The sequence below is a fragment of the Mastigoproctus giganteus genome, chromosome 9 (assembly GCF_048544385.1).
Source record: "Mastigoproctus giganteus isolate SK-2022 chromosome 9, ASM4854438v1, whole genome shotgun sequence".
NCBI classification, from domain to species: Eukaryota; Metazoa; Arthropoda; class Arachnida; order Uropygi; family Thelyphonidae; genus Mastigoproctus; species Mastigoproctus giganteus.
In genome coordinates, this window is record NC_143583.1 from 98,248,268 (window position 1) to 98,270,306 (window position 22,039).

The window sequence follows — 22,039 nt, forward strand, 5'->3', positions numbered from 1 at the left end:
CTTTGTTCTGCACTGAGTTCTTTTCATCACATAGAAAAAAAGATATGTCAGACCACACTCCACAGCAATCCAAGACTTTTGTCTGTGTCTTTGATTTTTTGGAATACACTGTCTCAGTGAATATTTTCCTTTGCATGGGGCCATTTGTTCATCTACACTCATATTTTCTTCTCGTTCAAGCTTTAAATGAGCATCCTTGAAAATGTTCAGAGGCAGGTGTACTTTGTAATAGTGGTCACAGGTTGGGTCACCATGATTTTGACAACCTACCTCTTCAGGTCACAGAATCAGTTATGACTTAGAAAATCAGGAATGGATAGGAATCTACATTTCTTGGACCAGTACATCTTGTATCTTAGCATCTGTACTAGATCCAGCTTGATAAGCACACCCAGGTTCTGTTCTTTCTCAAATGAGTCTATCTTGAAGCTGGATCCATACTGGACAGCATAGATGTTACTTTATTTCATAATGTGGTCGACCATTGCTCATGGAAATGCCTTTTCCACATATTGTAAGAGTGACATATTATCTTCACTAGAGAAAATTGTCTTCTGTCTCTAATATGTTCAGATTCACTGTGAGGTTCATTTCCTGTTGGATACAAGACATAAGCATCTCGAAACAAAACTATATGTGTAGCTCTTTTGGTTCAAGCCTTCAACCACTCCTTGTTTTCCACCTTTTAAAATCAAAATCCATCATCTTGTCTATAAAACTGTAGAATTATAAAAGGCAATTTAAAAAAAAATCATATTTTCAAGGCTTGGAGAAACATATAGTATTTTCAGTTGGGTTTAAAACTAATAAAACAAAGCTAGTCAACAATGCAATCCTTTATTCAATTGATTTTAATGAGTGATGCTACTTGACTCCAAATAGCATCATGATGAAAATTCATTTTTTTCTCTAATGATATTCCATAGATAACAACAAACATTTCAATATAGCCAAAATATATAGTGAACAGTAGCATAATATTTTTTTTACTTTTGAATGCCTCATCTTATTTTATGGAAAATGAATTCCACATGAAACATAAATATTAGTTACAGGAAGGAAATGTTCAGAGTTTTATTTTGGTACCCATATACGTAAATAAAATTGTACTAAAATAATGAAATTATTCAGCATTATGTACAAGTGTACCACAAAGTAATTCTGGAAAATATTTTTAAGATAACTGTAAAATTTATCATTTTACATTATGATTCTATCTGGAGTCTCTGGGAATAAAAGGAGTAAAAAAAAAAAAAAGTAATGCTGAGAGCAAAAGAGAAAGACCCATTATTTTATTTATTTATTTTTTTGTTAATGAAGAGGAGTAATATTTGTGATATGCTTATGCCAAGAAAGGTTATAAGTTGATATTTTTTACAATAAAAATGTGTTCTTATCTAGAAACTGAGGTTGGTTGAAGATGAGCATGGGAGCAGAAGATCCTTTTTTTTCCTGAGAGAAATAACATAGGATAGGATTTTAGGACTTCAGTTAACTATGATTTCTTCTCCCCACTGGAAAATTGGCTGAAGCATTTTTAAACACATTCAAGGAACTTGTTGTTGTTGTTGTTGTTATATTTGGTTTTTAGGAGCATTAGCAACTAAGGCCATATTGCTCCGGGGATATGCAGTGGTCAGTCCCTGACCTTTCCGCATCCTCCGTATTTGGTGGCTCACGGGTTCGAACCCCGGTCTAATCAAGAAGCATGTGCTACACACTGCTGCTTCTGCCCACCTGGCTATGGAGGTGCCATTCAAGGAACTAGTGACAGATATTTGAGAAGTTATAGTAGTTGGTGTAGAACAGGATTTGCTGGTTGAAGTTGCAGGTGGAATATAGCACAGTATAATTAATCCATGTCACCAAAATATGGACTGATTTTCAATAAATGGGAGAACTTTACGGTACAGGTGGAAAAGAGCCCTGAGGAACTCCTGCATTAATTCAGAAGGCTGAAGACAGCTATCTACCATTACCTGAAGTGAGCAGTTGGAGAGAAACTAGGTACACAAATGCAAAAAACAGAAGAAAAATTCATAAGATGGAAGTTTCAAAAGCCTTTGTGAGAGACATGATCAGAATCCTTAGAAATGTTAGAAGTTACGTTCAACATTTCTAAGGATATGATATGGGAAACTGGGAACGAAATTACAACTGTGAGGACAAAGAATTTTGAGTTTGTGGGAATAGATGTTTTTTTGGAAATTTTTACCATCTTTTTAATTAATTAACATATTAAACTGTGTTTGACAAAATAGCTTAAATAGTCTTAGCCACATCTGTTAGCTTATTTTTAAATTTAGCTAGGGATTTTATAAGTTATGACTTACTATTTGTACTGCTATTGTACTGATGTTTTGGCACAAATATCATTGCATATAATTAGTAGTAAAGTGGAACAGTAGCATTTTAATTGTGATAAATAAAGGCTCAAAGATTCTAATCACTTGGGCATATTTTTTTTTGTTTCTAGCTAAGAAATTTCACTTTTTAGTAAGGATATAACTAATTTAAAACTGCAATCGAAACAGTACGATGCAACATATATTTTGAACTTTATAGCATAATGCATATCACTGCATTTAGGAATCCACTGGCTTAGTGTAGTAGTCAATCAATTAAATTGATTACATTATTAATCAATTAAATTGATTACATTATTAATCAATTAAATTATATTTAAATGGAAATCATAGTCCAGACTAGAGCTAGAGCAGCAAAGCAATGGGCACAAAGTAGCGGGAGGCTGTGGCTCGGGGGAGAACCAAAGGAGACAATTCTTCTACAAATCACAGCCTAACAAAATGTGCAATTTGTGCCAGAAAGCACAAGTTGCTTTCTGGAACAGGACATGATACAACCAAGGGGGATTTGTGTGTTTGGTGTAGAGAGTGTGAAGAAATTAGGCACCAACTCAGCATTCTGATGGGCGTTTATGAGAGTTTGAAGAATAGGAAAGAAGCCCTTGAAGGAATTAAAATGGGGAGGGGGCACCAAGGACTCAGCTTTCCAACTCAATGCCAGAGCTCACACTTGTGCATCACACAACACAGTGGCAATCTCCAAGACAGAATGCACTGGTCCCACAAGAGATAGTTATTGTTGGTGACTATTTTCAGAGAAACGGGAAATATATTGTGCAAGAAGGATAGGTGGGAGAGGAGCAGGGTATGTCTACCAGCGGTAAAAGTAGATGACGTTATAGAGCAGATATCTTTTAAGGACACGAAAGGTGAAATTGTTGTACGTGTTGGCACTAATGATATTAACAGTAAGAGATCTGAGGACTTACTTAACAAGTACAGGGCAATGGAAAAAAGTCGCAAGATAGAACCAAATTTGAAAGTGTCTGCAATTTTGCCTAGACATGATAGGAGTGAGTACATATTGAGAGTCTTGTCAATCAGTTCGGTCCTGGAAAGAATGTGCAAAGCTCATGGGGTAAAATTTTTCCCAATGTGGTCTGTGCTTGTTAATAGGAGAGACTATTTTTACAGGAATGGGATACGCTTGAATGGAAGAGGCGCAAGAATATTTGCTGATTCTATCAAGGCAGTGATAGGTGGGTCGGAAAATTGCCAGCTTGGAGGAATACAAAGATTAATAGTTTAACTAAAGCAGCAAATAGATGTGAAAGTGATTCTTGCACTGCTTCTATTGGAACATGCAGCAGCCTTAAAAGTCAGGTATCTGGGATTTCAGGCCTTGCTGTGGGTCATCATGGAACAAATAAGTATACAAGCTGTGTTAGGGTAACTAAGAGTAAGAACATATGCACGTATACTAATGCTGGGAGCATTGTAAATAAATTTGATGAATTTGAAGTACTGATTAACTCATCAAATGCAGACATTGTTGGAATATCAGACATGGGGTCAATCAGACATAAGCGATATTGAATTTGAATACGGGGAGTACAATGTATACAGGAAGGATAGTTGGTTGGTTGTTGGGTTTTATTGGTGCATTAGCAACTAAGGCTATAATGCGCCAAAACCAGGTATATAGGAAGGACAGACAGGGCAGGAGGGGTTATGCTTTTAGATAAGAAGCATATTAAATAGAAGACAGTGCATACAGTTGACTTGGATGACCAGTGCAATGTTGAGTCAGTTTGATGTGATATAATCACTGGGAAAACAAAAGTGAGAGGAGGAGTGTGTTATAGGCCTAATGACTGTGATGAGTATAACAAAGCTATACAGAGAAATACACTTGGACAGTAAATCAGAATGTTTTATAATGTGGGATTTTAACTTTACAGATGTTGACTGGAATTTGTGGGATGGTCATACACACACTAGCAAGCTTTAGCAGATTTCTTCAATAACTGTTTTCTACAGCAGCATGTTAGAGGCAACAAGAAGAAGCAATACTCTTGACCTCGTTATCATTCTTTGGTTTGAAATCTTTCAAACCAATTTGTTTCTGGTGGCACAAATGACAGAGAGAAAACTGATCGCTGAAGGACATTTTCTAGGTGGGGCCCTGGTGAATATCTTTGAGCCACCAATAAAAACAAACCTCAAGGCACTATTAATAACAAATGATGACTTACAGTACTACCACTTCAAGAATAGTACTGTAAGTCATAGTTTGAGAAATGTTGCCTGAAATTGCATGCAGTGTGAATATAGCATTAACAACATCCTAATCATAGAAAGTACTCTGTTCACTCCACAACCTAAATCAAAGTTTAAAAAAAAAAATAATATGTACTACAATTACCCTTAGCCAGATTAACACATTTGCTGCCACCTAAATGTGAGAGAATTTATTCAGTGTGTCATAATTTTGGAATGTTGGAAAAAAATCAACATTCGGACATCCCCAGCATTCCAAAAATTCATACATAATGGTTGAAAATTAAAAGTTTGAAATTCATTGCTAAAAATGAACACTGACTTTTGTACTGAGCTATAAATAACAAAAAATCTTTAAATGTTATAAAAAGCCTATTCATATAAACTAATATCAACACAAGCAAAACATTATTGCAAAGCATTCAATCAGTGTGCCAATATTGGGTAGTTAATTTCATCTGCCTTTACATTTACGGCACTCTTGTTTGACTGCTCATATGTGTTACAGCACACTGCATGGATACATTTTTATGCATTTTATCTAATCTAATTATTTAATCAGTGTGCCAATATTGGGTAGTTAATTTCATCTGCCTTTACATTTACGGCACTCTTGTTTGACTGCTCATATGTGTTACAGCACACTGCATGGATACATTTTTATGCATTTTATCTAATCTAATTATTTAATCAGTGTGCCAATATTGGGTAGTTAATTTCATCTGCCTTTACTTTACGGCACTCTTGTTTGACCACTCATATATGTTACAGCACACTGCATGGGTACATTTTAATGCAGTTGTGTTGTGGCACAACACTCATAGTGCTGATTTACATATACATGTTCAAAGGCAGCAAATGTGTTAAATCACTAAACTTCAATTTACAATGGCAGTTAAGTAAAAAGGTCAGAATTATTAAAAGGGTTCATAAAAACCACCAACTTTATATATTAAAAATTTAATTTTTTAATTCTACACATTGAGAATGACAACCAGGATAACTTCAATCTCTGTGTGTGTGTGTGTGTGTGTGTGTGTGTGTGTGTGTGTGTGTGTGTGTGTGTGTGTGTGTGTGTGTGTGTGTGTGTGTGTGTGTGTGTGAGAGTGTGTGTGAGTGTGTGTGAGTGTGTGTGAGTGTGAGAGTGTGTGTGAGTGTGTGTGAGTGTGTGCGCGCACGCACGCAATGTATAATACAAGGTATAGTTTTTAAAAATTCCAAATGTTTGAAAATGAAAAACATGCATACAAGAGTGAATAAACAAAACTGAAAATGGTGTTTGTGAATAGTTACCAGATTCTCATATGCAGCAGCCCTATTTTGATAGAAGGTGGCAATATCAGATTCTTTATCTGATGGGCATAATGAAATAGCCTCAGTATAGAATTCAATGGCTTTATCAAATTGTCCTTCTTTAAATAGCTTATTGCCCTTATTCTTGAATTCCTTTGCTTTTTCATATGGAGTCTGTAGTGAAAATATACAATTGTTACAATAAGCAATTGTTTAGCAAATAAGCAATTGTTAGTAAGAAAATCATTTAATAGATTACAAAGATTAACTGTCTCAGAAATATATAATAAGATATTGCATATTTTTCAAAGAGCAATAAAAACTCAAAAAACAATACATTAAATTTAAAATTATGGTCACAGTTGGCAAACCTTTATCATTCTAGAAAGTTGGTAGTGGATTCCATTTTAAGTGACACAATCAATCAATTATCACTCATGGATATGGACATCTGTTATTTAAATAATTAAGATTCACAATTTTTCTCTGATATAACTTACAAATTTAAGCAAAAAAGAGTTAAATAATGAACATACTGCATTATATTTTAGGTAAATTCAATTATAAAGTAACATACCCTCAGGGATTAAAAACTTCCTAAAACTATCATATGATGTACAAGTGAAAGATAACTGTGAAGTGGGATTTGTGTAGCACTACTTCAGGAAGGGGAAGAATGGGAAATAGGTTAAGCTACTGCCATGAAATTTAGTACACAGGTCTTGAAGAATAATCTAAACAATCATTAAGCTTTTGAAAAGGATCAGACCAGCTATTTCAAATTCATAACAATATTCCTGTAGGGGAGAAACTGGAATCAGAATTAAACCTAAAACCTTGGAACCATAAAAACACATGCTAAAAATTTGGTGCCAATATAACTTTTTATTCTCAAAAACTTACATTTTTCCAAATATGGTAGTTGTCAAATATTTTTGAGAAGGTAACATACAGATAACTCAAGATATTTAAGTGGAAAAAAAAAAATAATAATAAATTCTGGAAGTTACACTGATCCATGTAGATGGATAGATAGACTTGTGAAGATAAAATACACTTTACAAGCGTGCTTAAAAACTACTGTACAAAAGTAAACAATTTTTTAAAAGGTGACTGCAAACACAATCAGCCATTAAAAACTAAAAGTACTCCAGTACTGTGTATGTGCCGAAGATTACGAATCAAGAATAAAACTCGACACCAGCATAACTACCAACCTCTGACTTTCAGAAAGCAGGAAATTTCATAATTTTTATTAGAAAAAAAGTAGCAGAAAGTACAGACTTCTTTAAATCCAGACTTTGCCCTTGAAATGAAATTTCACAGACAACATACATATTTTATATTAAAATACGGTCATGGGATCATTTACCAATACAGTACAGTGTACTTCCAAACATAAGCATACCCAGAAATTTGTCTGCAGACTTCTGTCTGGGATTGTTTGTAAGACAAATGATTATAAGACTATGAACTGATTATCGTTGCTTCAAAGGAGATACTGATATAGACTTTTGCTTTTCAGTAAAAATTTGGTTCATAACAATGGGCCTGCTGTTTAGACTTGGCTGTCAACATTTCCAAAGTTTCATAGGAAAGAAAACATCTTAACTGTTCTCCCTCCCATTCCACCTGGTGAATATCTTTTCATCCTCAGCATTGTTAAAATTACAAAAAGCCAAACATGACGATTTTACATAATTTTTTACAGTAAAACCTCAGTAATTTTGACTAATATGGGTATGGGGTACTCTGAATCAGTAAAAAGTCCAAATGACAGAATATAATTTGGAGAAATGATATTCTATAATACAGGGTAGTGGAAAATGAAAAAGACTTGTGGGTAATCATGCAGTTGAATATGAAGTTCTCTGAGCAGTGCAGATGGGCCGCTAGGGCAGTTGATGGGGTTTTCTCAATGTATAGTATATGTATAGGAATTTTGGTAGCAGGGATAAGGAGGTGATTATGCCTCTATACAAGACAATGGTTAAGCCACATCTTAAGTACTGCATACAGGGCTGGAGGCCTTGTTTCTAGGGAGGATGTTGACCTGTTGGAATGGGTACAGAGAAAAGCAATGGGATTAGTGAGAGGATTAAAGGGATGCTCTTACCAAGAAAGGCTTCAATTCTGCAAATTGCAGCATCTGGAGATCAGGAGGCCTAAGATGTTTAAGGCTTTCAATGGACTGAATGGATGCCATCAAAATTGAGTAAGCTCAATTCTCATGGCATCCTACCTCTTGCACAGACTACACACACGAGAGGGCATAAATCCAACTTGAGAAAGGATAGTTACAGGATAGATGTGTATTCAGATAGTTGGTAGTTGATTGTTGGAATAAACTTCCATCAGGTGTTGTGGAAGTAGACAGTTTGAATAAATTCAAGGAAGAACTAAACAAATGATGTTAGAGGGGATGAACAGGTGATATGGGAAGTTGTGTTTTTTAATTTTTGGCTGATGCTGTATAAGCTTGCCTTCTTGCATCATTTGGCACTATTAATACTAATGCTAATAAGTATCAATGTATTCTCCATCTTCAGTCCATAGACATACTATAGGTTCTAATACCACTCATGTTTAGGGTCACTGCATCAAATAAACAATTTACTACTTATCAGATCTACCATATGAGAAATGATTAAAAAAGTCAAGAATGGCTGTGTACCCAAGCAACTGCATAACGGCAAAGTGTGCCAGATGAAATGACTGCAGGTATCTGTGAATAACTAAAGCAGAGTCAATTCAACTAATTCCAGAATAGATGGTGAAATACACATTTCTTACAGTTCCTGATAAAAAGCTGAGCTGAAGTTTTAACCACACAGGGTTGCGACACACACACACACACACACACACACACACACACACACACACACACACACACACACACACACACACACACACACACACACTTTATTCATGAATTGAATGAACTAGACAAATAAAATAAACTGTTCACCACAGGGTGGCCCTAGCAACATATGGCAGTGGGAATGGATCTTAGTGGGCATTTTTGAACAATTAAAGAACACCAATTAACATTAACATCCTTCCCCATCTCACCAAAAATGTGTCACTGTGTTTAGCACAGAATGGTAGATATTTCCAAAATATCTTATAATGAAAATCTAGTATAGTGCTTATGTGCATTTTCAATAAAAGAATTGGTTGGTTGTGCATGGGATTTTTGTTTAAATGTTACATATATTAAAATTAGTGTTTTGTATAAATGTTGCATTCATTCAAGGCATAGCCAAGTGGTCAGGAGTGGCAGTGCAGCAGCACACGCTCTCTGAGTGGACCGGTATTCAATCACGTGTCTACTAGACACGATTAACATTTGTATTTATTGATTTATTGTAAACTCCACTGACCCGATGGTCATGCCAGAGTATAAACAAGAACATCTCTTATTAATCCTGAATGATTAGTATTTTGTTTGTTAAGTGATCCTTTTTTTCTTTATTCATATTGTATACACTATTAGCACCCCATACCTGACCCTTCTTTCATGACGATTCTTTGTTGTAAATTTACTATATATTTGAACCTGTGACAAAAAAAAAATTACTCACTACATAAATTGACTTTTGTCTAATTAATTCACTTTGGTATTCATTACTATTTTGCATGATTATTCTATCATTTCATTTTGAAATTGGGTGTTACTTTGGCCCCAAAATAACATCCAGGGCCAAGTTATGTCAAGGAAATGAATATATTCTTACTGCTGTGTGTATACACCTTATCCAAAAATTTCATTAATTCCATACAGCACATTTCCCACATTTCCATTTTGCAAAGAGATCTAACCCTCCCAAAAACTTCCTCATTCATTTCAAATATATGTAGTCTCAGTTCCAATATTGGAGTAGATTTCCACCCACAAGCTACCAAGCTCCACTTACTTTTCTAACAGTCTAAATATCAGTTGCTCATCTCAGTCGCTCTAACCATCTGCTCTATGATTCCTTTTGCTTCACAGATGATATTTGTGCATATGTCCACTCCAATATTCCTTGTTCCCAACTTCCTAAATTGGAATCTCCTATTTTTTATCTACTCTGGATTAAAATCTCTCTATCTCATTCTGTCAAATTTGTCTGTTGCCTTTATCATTCATCCAACTCAAATAATCACTCGGAACATTTTGAATTCCTTTCTTTGAAACTAACTTTTTGCAATCTAACTCTCCTAACAGTAAAGTAACTTTCCTTGATGATTTTAATTTCACAACTCTGGTTGGCTTCAGTTTCCTAGTTGCAAAGAACCAGTGGTTGAGATGCTGAGGCTTTTGGAATTGCTAATGATACCACACAGCTGTTCATTTAACCTACCAGAATACCAAGCAATCCTAATCATACACCCAAGGCCCTTGACCTTTTGCTTGCCAACTCAACGAAGGCTTCGTAGTAAAAAGGAACCTAGGGTGGATGAGGTTTATCCAATTATATTAAGGGAGGCAGCAAAGGAGGTAAGCAAACCCTTAAGACATAATTTTTAGGGCATCTTGGGATTCAGGGGAGGTCCTTGTGGATGAATATGTGCAAAACATATCCTCTATTCACAATGGGAGATCAAAGGGTACATGAGTAATTACAGATCTGTTAGCTTAACTTATGATCCAGGGAAAATAATGGATTCATTGGTTCAAAAATTAATGCAGGACCACCTACATAGAGTTATATTTCAGTCACAGCATGCATTTGTTAAGGGGTGACCTTGCCTGACCAATGTGATTGGACACTATGATGCAATAGCAAAGGAACTGGATGGAAAAAAATAATGCTGATATCATACATGTACTTGGATTTCAGGAAAGCTCTTGATACTGTTACATATAAAAGACTGTTGTGCAAATTGGAGCAGTGCGGCATTAAGAGCACATTACTGCTATGGATAAAGAGATCGTTGAGTGGAAGACAGAGAGTGGTTCTCAATGGACACTGCTCTTTGTGGACTAATGTTATTGTGTAGTTCCCAAGGGTTTGGTGCTTGGCCCGTTGTTTTTTTATATTTATTAATGATCATGATGAAGGTATATCACATTCAATTTCTAAGTGTGAAGATGATACAAAGGTTGACAATAATCAAGGTATACTATTGCAACAAGATCTAGAATAATTAAGCAGATGGGTTGAGAAATTGCAATTGAAGTTTAACATTAACAAATGTAAGTACTGTACATGATAGCAGTACTCCCATATTGACATACCAACTCTGTGATACTAAACTCAAGGTAGTGGAAAATGAAAAGGATACGGGAGGTAATTGTGCAATCAGATATTAAGTTCACTAAGCAGTACACAGAGGCTGTTAGGGCAGTTCATGGGGTTTTGTCAATAATATATAAGAATTTTGCTAGCAAAGATGAGGAGGTGATTATCCATTGTATAAGGCAATGGTCTGGCTGCACCTTTAGTACTGTACAAAGTATATAGACCTGGAGGTATCATTTTAGAAAGAATGTAGATCTGCTGAAACAGGTGCAGAGAAGGACAAGGAGATTGGTGAGGGGAACAAAAGAATGCACTTACCAAGAATGGCTTCAGTTCTGCCAATTGTAACATCTGGAGACTAGGCAACTGCAAGATGATCTAATTGAGGTGTTTAAGGCACTGAATGGATTGAGTAAGTTCACTGCTGATTTCATTCTTCCTCTTGCTCAGACTACACATGGAGAATAAATTCAAATTGAAGAAAGATGGTTGTAGAATAGATGTATGGAAGTTTTCTTACAGCCAGTGTGATTTATTTTTGGAACAAAATTCTGTGTTGTTGTGAAAGTGAATAGTTTGAATAAATTTAAGGAAAACTAGACAAACTATTGGAGGTGATGGACAGTTGATATGGGAAGGATTCCTCCCCACTCTATGGCTGATGCTGTATAAACTTGCTTTCTTGGATCATTTGGCACTGCTAAGTACATATTCTAGCTCTCTAGGCACTTCAGATCAAAAACTTGGTGTTGGTTTCTTCTTCAATGCAGACTCTCTCTCTCCTCTCACTCTCGTAGCCATTCTGACTTGTGCTGTTTGGCATTAAAGGAATGCAAAATGGGATGATCTGCATAATTTCTCTTCTCCTTTGTTACATTAATTTTATATCTTCTGATTCCAATGTGTGCTGTTTTATGTCAGTGAAATTATTCTTAGGTTGGAATGTTTGAATAAAGTCCTTTATTCAACATTACAGCTTAAATCTCATCCCTTATCTAATCCTCGGTTTTCCAAAAGAAGTGTTAAGGCAGTTCAAGATGTGAATTTAGCCTATAGCCACTGGCTTGTATTCAAATTCTCCAACTTCATTTTCTGCCTACAGTAAAGCTCAAAACTGCAGAACAGTTATTAATCAGTCCAATTTCACTTTTGAACAGGCTAAGAGTAGAAAACTTGCTTCTTGTCCAAATGGCACTTAAGCATTCTGGGTCTCTTGCCAAAAGAGACCCAGACCTCTCTTTGCAACTTCTGTCCATCAATATTTCCATTTCTCTCTTAAGACTTTGTCTTAAGCTGCATCCTCAGCTTAAGACAAAGCTGGTTTACCATGATCATCATATTGATGATCATGGTAAACCAGCTTCTGTCATTCCCAATACTCTGCTTAATGTCCCCATGGAAGAATTCTAAACAATTTTGATAGCAAAAGAAAGATCCAGATCCTAATGGAATTCTCCACTTTTTCTCAAAACCTGTGTTCCTGTTCACACTTTCTTATTCCACTGGTTTTTTCCCCCTTCTGCTTGGAAATTTGCTCCTGTTGTTGTTATTTGGATTTTAGGAGCATTAGCAACTAAGGCCATATTGCTCTGGGGATATGCGGTGGTCATTCCCTGACCTTTCCGCATCCTCCGTATTTGGTGGTCACGGGCTCGAACCCCGGTCTAATCAAGAAGCGTGTGCTACGCACTGCTGCTCCTGCCCACCTGGCTACAGAGGTGCCAATTTGCTCCTATCTAACCAGTTCCTAAAACAGGTGAAAGATACCTCTCTTCCAATTATCACCCCATTGCACTTATCTCTACTTTTTCCAAATTAATGGAGAAATTCACCAATCACCAACTATTAAACTATCTCAAACCTTTCATCTTATTAATAATTGTCAATATGGTGCCGTGAGTTTTGTTTCACTGGTGATATAATGGCTTATGTTACTTATCTTTGATAAATTCAAAGAAAATTTTGGTGGAACTCAAGCAATTGTTCTTTACATTTCTAAGTCTTTTACTTATGTTTGGCATGTGTCTTCTAAACAAACTCTCATCTTATGGATTATGGACTGCTGAATGATTCTGCAATTGGGTATCCAGTTTTCTCTTTGAATGCTCACTGCTGGTGAGGACAGCTGAAACTCTTATATTCTAATTTCTCCACTAATGCTGGTGCTTCCCAAGGTTCAGTTCTTTCTTCCACTCTTTTCCTCTTATATATTAATGACCATCTTCCACTGACTGGAAATCCTATCTCTAGTTTTGCTACACTCTACATTCCACCTTCCCGTTTGAGAAACCCTGCCCTACACAAACTACCTCAACTTTTTGAATATCCTTCAGTGATTTCTTAAATTCTGATCTCCAGGTAATTCTCATATGGGACAAAAAAAAAAAAAAAAAAAAAAAAAATTTAAGTTTAATTTTAATCCTTCCAAAAGTCAGTTGTCTCTTACTTCTAACTAAAAAAAGGGCTTACTATTATTCCTATGCTCATCTTCGATGAGACTCACATTTCAGACAATTATCACATATCTCTATTATGGATTACCCTGACTTTTCTCTACTAAAAAAAAACACATCAGAAATACTGCTTCCTCTATATCAAACAAACTAGTTTTTCTTTTTAACAACTGCTCATTCTGTACAAACCTCAAATCCGCCTTGCAATGGAATATTACTGCCACATCTGGGGTGCCTCCAAAACCTCTCTCAAGCTTGACTCCATTCAAACTGCCACCTGTAATTTTCCCATTCACTTCCAAACTAGTCTGAACACATGCCGCAGACAGTCACCATTCTTTCACTGCTCCACACTCACAGGCGCAACTTCTTATCCAGTTTATTCCTACTCCTTCTGTCTTCTGGAATAACCTTCCTTCCCATGCATTTCCCGAAAAAAATTCAATTCTGCAAAAATTAAAGTCTAATGTTGACAAGTAAAGTCTATACAGTGGGAACAACTGATGATGTTAACAACAGCAAATTCTTAATGGGAAGCAATCAAAGAATTAATCTTGGAAGGTACTGGCTTTTCATACCAACTAAGAAATACTGTTCAAGGTTTAGGCCTAAATGGATATCAGACGAACTAATGAGACATGTAGCAGAGAAGAAAAATGCATGGGATACATATAAATTAACAGGTGACACAGAAGCCTATGGAAGATATCAGCTGGTCTGTAATCAAGTCACAAAGAGGGTTAAGCAGGCAATGGCAGATTACGAGAAATCTTTGGCAAAGGATGTAAAGAAAAACAGCAAAGAGTTCTTTACTTATGTAAACTCTAGAAGGAAGGGGATGAATCAGATTGGTCCACTTGATATTGATGGTTCAACTGCTGATGATACTACTCAGGCAGCTAACAAACTGAATAAGTATTTTGCATCTACATTTATACATGAAGAGTTATTCATGTATTAAACTATGGTAGTGAGTTAAATGATTCTTTAATAACTAACAGCAAAGAGGAGGGGAAATTGTTGAAGATAAACATAAAAAAGGCACTTGAGTGGATGGAATCTATCCAGTTATATTAAAGGAGGCAGCAAAGGAAGTAAGCAAGCCCTGAGCCATAATTATGAGACCTTACTTGGACTCCGACGAATTACCCATGAACTGGAGATGTGGAAGTGTGACCGCAATTCACAAGGGAGGATCAAGGGGTGACAAGTAATTACAGACCTGTTAGTTTAACTTCTATTCTGGGGAAATTAATAGAGGCACTGCAGGATCATCTAAACAACACTTCGGTTACAGTTTGGACACAGCATGGGTTTGTTAAGGGGAAGTCTTGTCTGACCAATTTGATTGGATACTATGATATGGTCACAAAGGAACTGGATGCAAAAAATAATTTTGATATCATATACTTGGACCTTAGGAAAGCTTTTGATACTGTTGCACATGGAAGACTACTGTACAAATTGAAGCAGTATGGCATTAAGGGCAAAATGCTGCTATGGATAAAGGGATGGTTAAGTGGGAGAAGACAGAGAGTGGTAATCAATGGACACTGCTCTTCGTGGACTAATGTTATTAGTGGAGTCGGTGTTAGGACCATTGTTATTTTCAGTATTTATCAATGATATTAATGAAGATATATCAGGCTTAATGTCTAAGTTTGCAGATGATACGAAGGTTGGCAGGGTTGTTAATGACAGTAATGACAGCATGCTACTGCAAGAGAAACTAGAAACGTTTCATGTTTCTAGTTTCTCTTGCAGCAGATGGGCTGAGAGGTGGTAATAGAAGAAGTTTAACATTGACAAATGTAAAGTGCTGCATATGTAAGCAGTAACCCCAGAGTAACATATCAACTGTGTGGTACTACACTCAGGGTGGTAGAGAATGAAGAGGACCTGGGGATAATTGTGTAGTCAGATATGAAGTTTTCTAAGCAGTGCAGACAGTCTGCAAGAGTAGATCATGGTGTCTTGTCAATGATATACAGGAATTTTTCTAGCAGGGACAAAGAGGTGATTATCCCCTTTATAAGGCAATGGACAGGTCATACCTTGAGTACTGTACAGGAACTCCCCAACTTATGTTAGGGTTTTGTTTCCATGGAACGCTACGTAAGTCGAAATTTCACCCATGCTTGTGCAGCACTCGCAACTCCTCTCGCTGAATTGATTGAATCAAAAAAGAAATGTTCGACTAACATGTGAATAGAACTATTTATTGTATTTATTAAATTTTTTTATCTCATGTGCACAGAAAATTACAAAAGCGTACAATTTAAAAAATTAAAAAATTATAAAATTACAAAAAAAAAGAGGGTACGGGCATAACGTCAGTAAGTTTTACCTCTCGAGAATCGTTGCCTGAATCGACGTCTTCAGCTGATAAGTACGCCGATGCAGAGGTTGAGGACTGTGGAGATTTAGAAGAGGTCGGCCGCTTAATCTTACGAGAGAACATATTAATGGACAACTGGACGGTGGCTTATTTTCTTTTCATCGTAGATTCCTTTGCAGCAAGCAAGCATATCATTCACCCCCCTCCGTTAACTTTTAAGAATCGTTCGCTATCAGGATCCATCTTCTCAAACCTCGCCATTGCATCTCTCTGATGATGAAGCATCTTGGATCCTCATTTGGTTCATCTTGAGCTTCGTTAGCATTTTCTTCTTTCACTTTCGCTGCCTGCAAGTCAATAAGTTCGTTATTAGATAATTCCTTCCCTTCTTCCTCTATTAACTTCTCCACGTCTTTGGCATCATCAACCTCCAACTGAAATAGCTCTGCAACCTTTACAATCATATCTGTAACCTCTTCATATGATTCGTCTTTTTCAAATCCTTCAAAGCCTTTTACGTGCCATGGGCATATTTTCTTCCATGCGCCATATAACTTTTAGTAATTTCCGACCAACCCTTCTTAATGTTTAAGATGGAGTGGTAAATATTGTAAGATTTCGAAAAGTCTCTTAACGTAAAATTTTTCTCATCATCTACTGCAGACAATGCCTGAGCAAATGTGCATAAATAGTATGCTTTTAAATTCGAAATAACACCCTGATTCATAGGTTGGATGAGTGAAGTCGTGCTTGGTAGTAGAAATATGACTCTCACATTCAAATTGAAATCATCTAGATGCGTAGGATGTCCAGGAGCATTATCTAATAGAAGCAAAATCTTGGAAGGAACATCATTGTATTTACAATAATTTTCAACCTCGGGAATGAAGCAGCATTTAAACCAATCCTCAAAGAGAGATATTATTAGCCATGCTCTCTGATTCGATTGGAAATGCACGGGTAGGGTGGCTTTATTGATGCAATTAAATGCACAAGGATTTCCAGAATGGTACACAAGCAGTGGTTTTAATCTGTAATCTTCCGCTGCATTAGCCCCAAGCAAGAGCGTGGCCCTGTCTTTTGATGCCTTGAAATCTGGCATTGTATGTTCAATCCGGCATTTTTTTTCCAATACAGAGCAGTTTCGTCAACGTTAAAAATTTGCTGTGTTGAATAGCTACCTTCATCAATAATTTTTTCCAACACATCACAAAATTTCTCTGCAGCTGCAGAATCGGCACTGGTGACTTCACCGCATACTTTAAAGTTGTGGAAACCAGTGCGATGCTTGAATCTATAAAACCACCCGTTACTTGCCATGAACTTGCATTGGGATTCGCTATACGTATCCTTAATATCTCTATAAATACTTGTCGCTTTTACGTGAATGGTCATTAGACTCAGGGGCACTCGCTTCTGAATCTGATTTTCCATCCATATTATTAATAGCTGTTCCATCTTCAATATAGCACCTGAACACTGTTTTGTGATCACTGTTGTTCTTAAGTGCGCTGATCCTTTGAACATATTCTTTTATACGTGCACTGTCCTTTAAAATAGTATTCACTGTTGAAGCAGCAAGACCTAATTCCCTTGTAATAGATGACAAACTTTGTCCTGCTTCATACTTCTTAATCATTTTCATCTTCTTTTCTAAATCAACTTTGTTTCGTTTCCTGGCACTACCACCACTTTTTGTTGGTCGCTTTCCCTTCATCATTGCAATATGTAAATAGGAATGAAGAGAAGTTTCTGAAAATTTGTTTTTTATATGATTGAAGATTTCGGTGAAGGGGAACACATTTCACCATAATACCATAACGTAAAAACCTACAGAATTCCATATTGGGATTATCGCATATGCAATAAGATCAAGTTTACTATCCGTTTATAATTAGATGCACTAACAGAAAAGCTCAATAAACTGGAAAGTGTAAATGTTTTTATTGTTTTATGGTGGTGACCTCCAGAAACATGCTTTAGAAAAATATCACAAAGCGTTCAAAATTGATTCTTATAACGGAAACATATGATAACGATGAAAGGGTAGTGCAATTTCCATTATAAATATGACCTTTTAGAGATATAAATAGCTTAATAATATATAGAGAAATTTTCAGCTTCCAAGGACTTGGAATGAATTACAAAAAAAAAAAAAAAAAAAAATGTGTTCTTGGGTTCACATTACGATATTTTCACGACACCTCCATTTATTCCTACGGGATGCAAAATACGTTTCCACAATTTTTTTAAGCTTGCACTGGTCGGAAAAAACTTACGTAAAGTCGAGTATTACGTAAGTTGGGGAGTTCCTGTATACAGATCTGGAGGCCTCGTTTTAGGATGTAGAGCTACTGGAATGAGTACAGAAAAGGGTAACATGATTAGTGAATGGAACGAAGGGTTGCTCTTACAAAGAAAGGCTTAAGATTTGCAAATTAGTGTCTGGTGACTAGGCACCTGCAAGGTGATCTGATTGAGGTGTATAAGGCCTTGAATGGTTTGAGCAAGCTCAATGCTGATGGGATTTTTCCTCTTGCCCAGATTAATTCCCTCTGAAGGGACATAAATTCAAATTGAGAAAAGACAGTTGTAGAACAGATGTGTGGAAATTTGCCTTTAGCCAGCAGGTGGTTGATTGCTGAAACAAACTTCCATCTGTTGTTGTAAAAGTTGATAACTTAAATAAATTCAAGGCAGAACTAGACAAACATTTGGAGCGAATGGATGGGTGAAATGGGAAGGTTCTTTTTCTTTTTTTTCGCTGACACTCTATACGCTTGCTGTCTTGTATCATATGCCTCTAATAATGCCAATGCTAAGTATCTTCTGTCTTATGAGCAGTCAACCCATGCATGGTACTAAGTACTACAGTCGGGGTGGTTGCCACAAGTGGCAAACTAACCAAGAAAGTGTGACGAATTTGAGTTTTCCACATTTGACTCTAACAATAAAATGTAACAAACCTTTTTCCTGATGGTATGTGCTGGTTGCAACTTGACATTGCTTGTGTTTGTGTCCATTTCCAGTGTGTGTGTGATTTTCACATTTTTCCCTGCTTCATTAACTCAGAAAAACTGTTATAGATATTAAAATTTTTACATTTTCACCCCTAGAGATGGATAAGTGAGTTATTCGAAAACAAAGTGAACCAGCAGTAGAAGATAACACTGAGGTGAGTGAAGCAGACAAACTCATTGATTTGGAACTTAGCACTAAAACGGAAAAGACAAGACAATGAAGAACATGACACAAATTTCAAGAAAGCTGGAAACTGAAATTTATAGCGATACGAGTAAACGAAAGGCCAGTGTGCCTTCTGTCCAAAAAAATTTCAGTGATAATAAGGCTGACAGTTGAAGAAGCACTTTTGCAATATGCATAGTGAATTCAATAAAAATTTTCCAGTTGATTGCCATAGTCATGTCAGTGAAACTGCTCACCTGAAATCACAATTTCATGATCCTTCTGATCAAATTCTTCAAATTAGCTCGTGAAGTTAGCTAACTATAAAGTTGCCTGGATTTTGGCTCAGAAGAACCTACTTTATGATGCTGAAATGGTAAAGGAAATTGTGATCATAGTGATGATTGTTTGTTTGTTTGTTTGGGTTTTTTTGGCGCATTAGCAACTACGGCTATAAGACTAGGTAATATTTAAAAATTTTAAATTCTCTGTGACCTAATTAGTAAGGCCACCATGTCCAGATATACAGGGTGATTCACTACCAGTGCGACAAACTTGCAGAAGGTGTAGGTGGCACAAAGATGAATCGGAATCACATAGCATTGCAGGGTCCGAAATGCCTTCGTCGTGCAGTAGAGGACGTTCAACGGGAGGTCGCACAACAGCGATCCCGCTGGAAGTCAGCATTTGCGAACCGGTTCCAGAGGAAGTAGGATGGACGAGTATTCAAACGTTGAACTGGCCGACATGCACCTCGCGTATGTAGCTGGGGACTGTAACGGGCACGCCGGTCTGCGCTTGTACCAGGAACGTTTCCCGCACAGGCCTGCTCCTCATCATAAGATTTTCGCACGTGTGCACAGAAGATTACGTGAGACTGGCTGTTTCACGAGAGGTACCATGAATCGAGAGCGAACGACGAGGACGCCAGACAATGAGGAGAATGTCCTACGTCTTGCAGAAGGCAATCGGCCAACGATTGGATATTTCCCAATCCACTGTATGGAGGATACTGTCAACAAACCAAATGAGTTCATACCATCTGCAACGCTTCCAATCATTGGAGCCTGCGGATTATCCACTCCGGAGGACATTTGTACTTGGTTTCTTCAACAGAAACGGTTCGCAAATGCTGAATTCCGGCGGGATCGCTGTTCACGATACCTCCCCTTCAACGTCCTCTACCGCATGACGAAGGCATTTCGGACCCTGCAATGCTATGTGATTCCGATTCGTCTTTGTGCCCCCTACACCTCCTGCAAGTTTGTCGCACTGGTAGTGAATCACCCTGTATAATAACAAAGATATAAAAAATAAATCAATAAAGACGTAACAATCGCATAAATTAAATACAATTAAAAACCTTTATTGATTTAAAATAGCTAAAAACAGCAGACACGTTGTCATTGTCGGATAAAATCTGACTGAGTGTATAAGGCTCAGTCAGATGGTTAAAAGCGGTAAAACGGATATTGCTAAAATCTGGACAGTCAATTAAAAGGTGTCTAATCGTTAAAATTGTGCCACAGGACACACACATAGGAGGGTCATCAGCCCTCAGCAAAAACGAATGAGTTAAATGACTGTGTCCTATGCGGGTCCGGGCAAGAACAACTTCCTCCTTACGATTCCTGCGCAGGCTAGACTGCCACGGTTCAATTACAGGCTTTATACGATATAGTTTATTCCCAGTCTGTCCATTCCACAAATCCTGCCATTGGGAGTGTATTTTCTCGTGTATTATTTGCCTGTAGTCTGTATAGGGGACTGACAGGCAGCGGTTATTATTGGGGTTTGCTGATTTGGCTGCGGTGTCAGCCAAATCATTTCGACTAATCCCAATGTGGCTGGGAATCAAGCAGAAGCGGATATCATATTCACGTTCTCGGAGGAAGTGAATCTTCTGCTGAATGCTGGACAGAACCGGATGAGGATTATATCTCACAGATATTAAAGCCTGTAACACACTGAGAGAGTCAGAATCATAGTGATGAAAACTGTTGGGGAATTATGATTGGAAGGTGAACAATGATATCCTGAAAAAAAGTGCAGAATTTGCAGCTAAGCAACAGAACAGTTGTTTGCAGAGTGCTGGAATTATCAAAAAATGCAGAAGAGAGCAACTAACTGAACAACTGAAAGACTGTTTTTCCCAATCTTACTGAAATGGCCCAATTAATCTTTTGGATTTGGTCTGTACTCACCAATCTCAAAACTCATGAAGAAATCAATGTACTTTGTGGACTGTGAGGTCGAATGTCTGAAACTGATATATATGAAAAATTTTCCGAATCTTCAAAAAAATATGAAAAAAAAAAATGTGATCTGAAAAAACTACTTTCTGTTATAATGTATGGTGCACCCATGATGATTGGAAGTAAATTGGGATTTCTTTCTCTTTTAAAACAGCATTTGAATGAGAATGGCATGAAAACCATGATGCCCACCTGCAATCTGCATCAGGAGAATTTGTATGCTCAAATACCTGGAACTGACATGTAGAAAAATCTGATGGACGTGATTATGAAAATTGTGAATTACATCACAAAGTGGAAGTTCCCTCATCCACTGACAATTTGTTGAGGCTCTGAAAGAATGTTATGACCATGATTTCGAAGATCTTATTGACTTTGTGAATGTGAGTGGGTGAGCAGAGGAAAAGTATTGGAATGATTTACCTCTTTGCTTCCTCAAATTCAAGATTTTTTTTTTTTTTTTTTGAGAAACATCAGATCAAAAATTTTTCTGAAATTGAGAGAGAGCCCTTTGTGGCAGTGTGATTTACATTTTCTGTGTGATATCATGGCTTGCCTGAGTGAACTTATCGTGAAGCTCCAGAGAAAGAGAAAAGTAATTTGTCAACAGGTGCAGCATATGCAAGAATTCAATTCAAAACTGAACCTTTTTTTATGGCACAAACTCAGGACTATCTGACCAATTTTGCGAACCTGTCTA

General features: G+C 36.9%; 1 protein-coding gene across 1 annotated transcript in view; it reads right to left on the reverse strand.

Moving 5' to 3' along the window:
- Positions 1 to 22,039, reverse strand: part of Tom70 (translocase of outer membrane 70) — a 153,053-nt gene that overhangs the window by 120,628 nt on the left and 10,386 nt on the right. Inside the window, exon 2 of the mRNA XM_090381244.1 lies at positions 5,880 to 6,053. Coding sequence (XP_090237370.1) covers positions 5,880 to 6,053 — 174 coding nt within the window. The remainder of the gene's footprint in view (positions 1 to 5,879; positions 6,054 to 22,039) is intronic.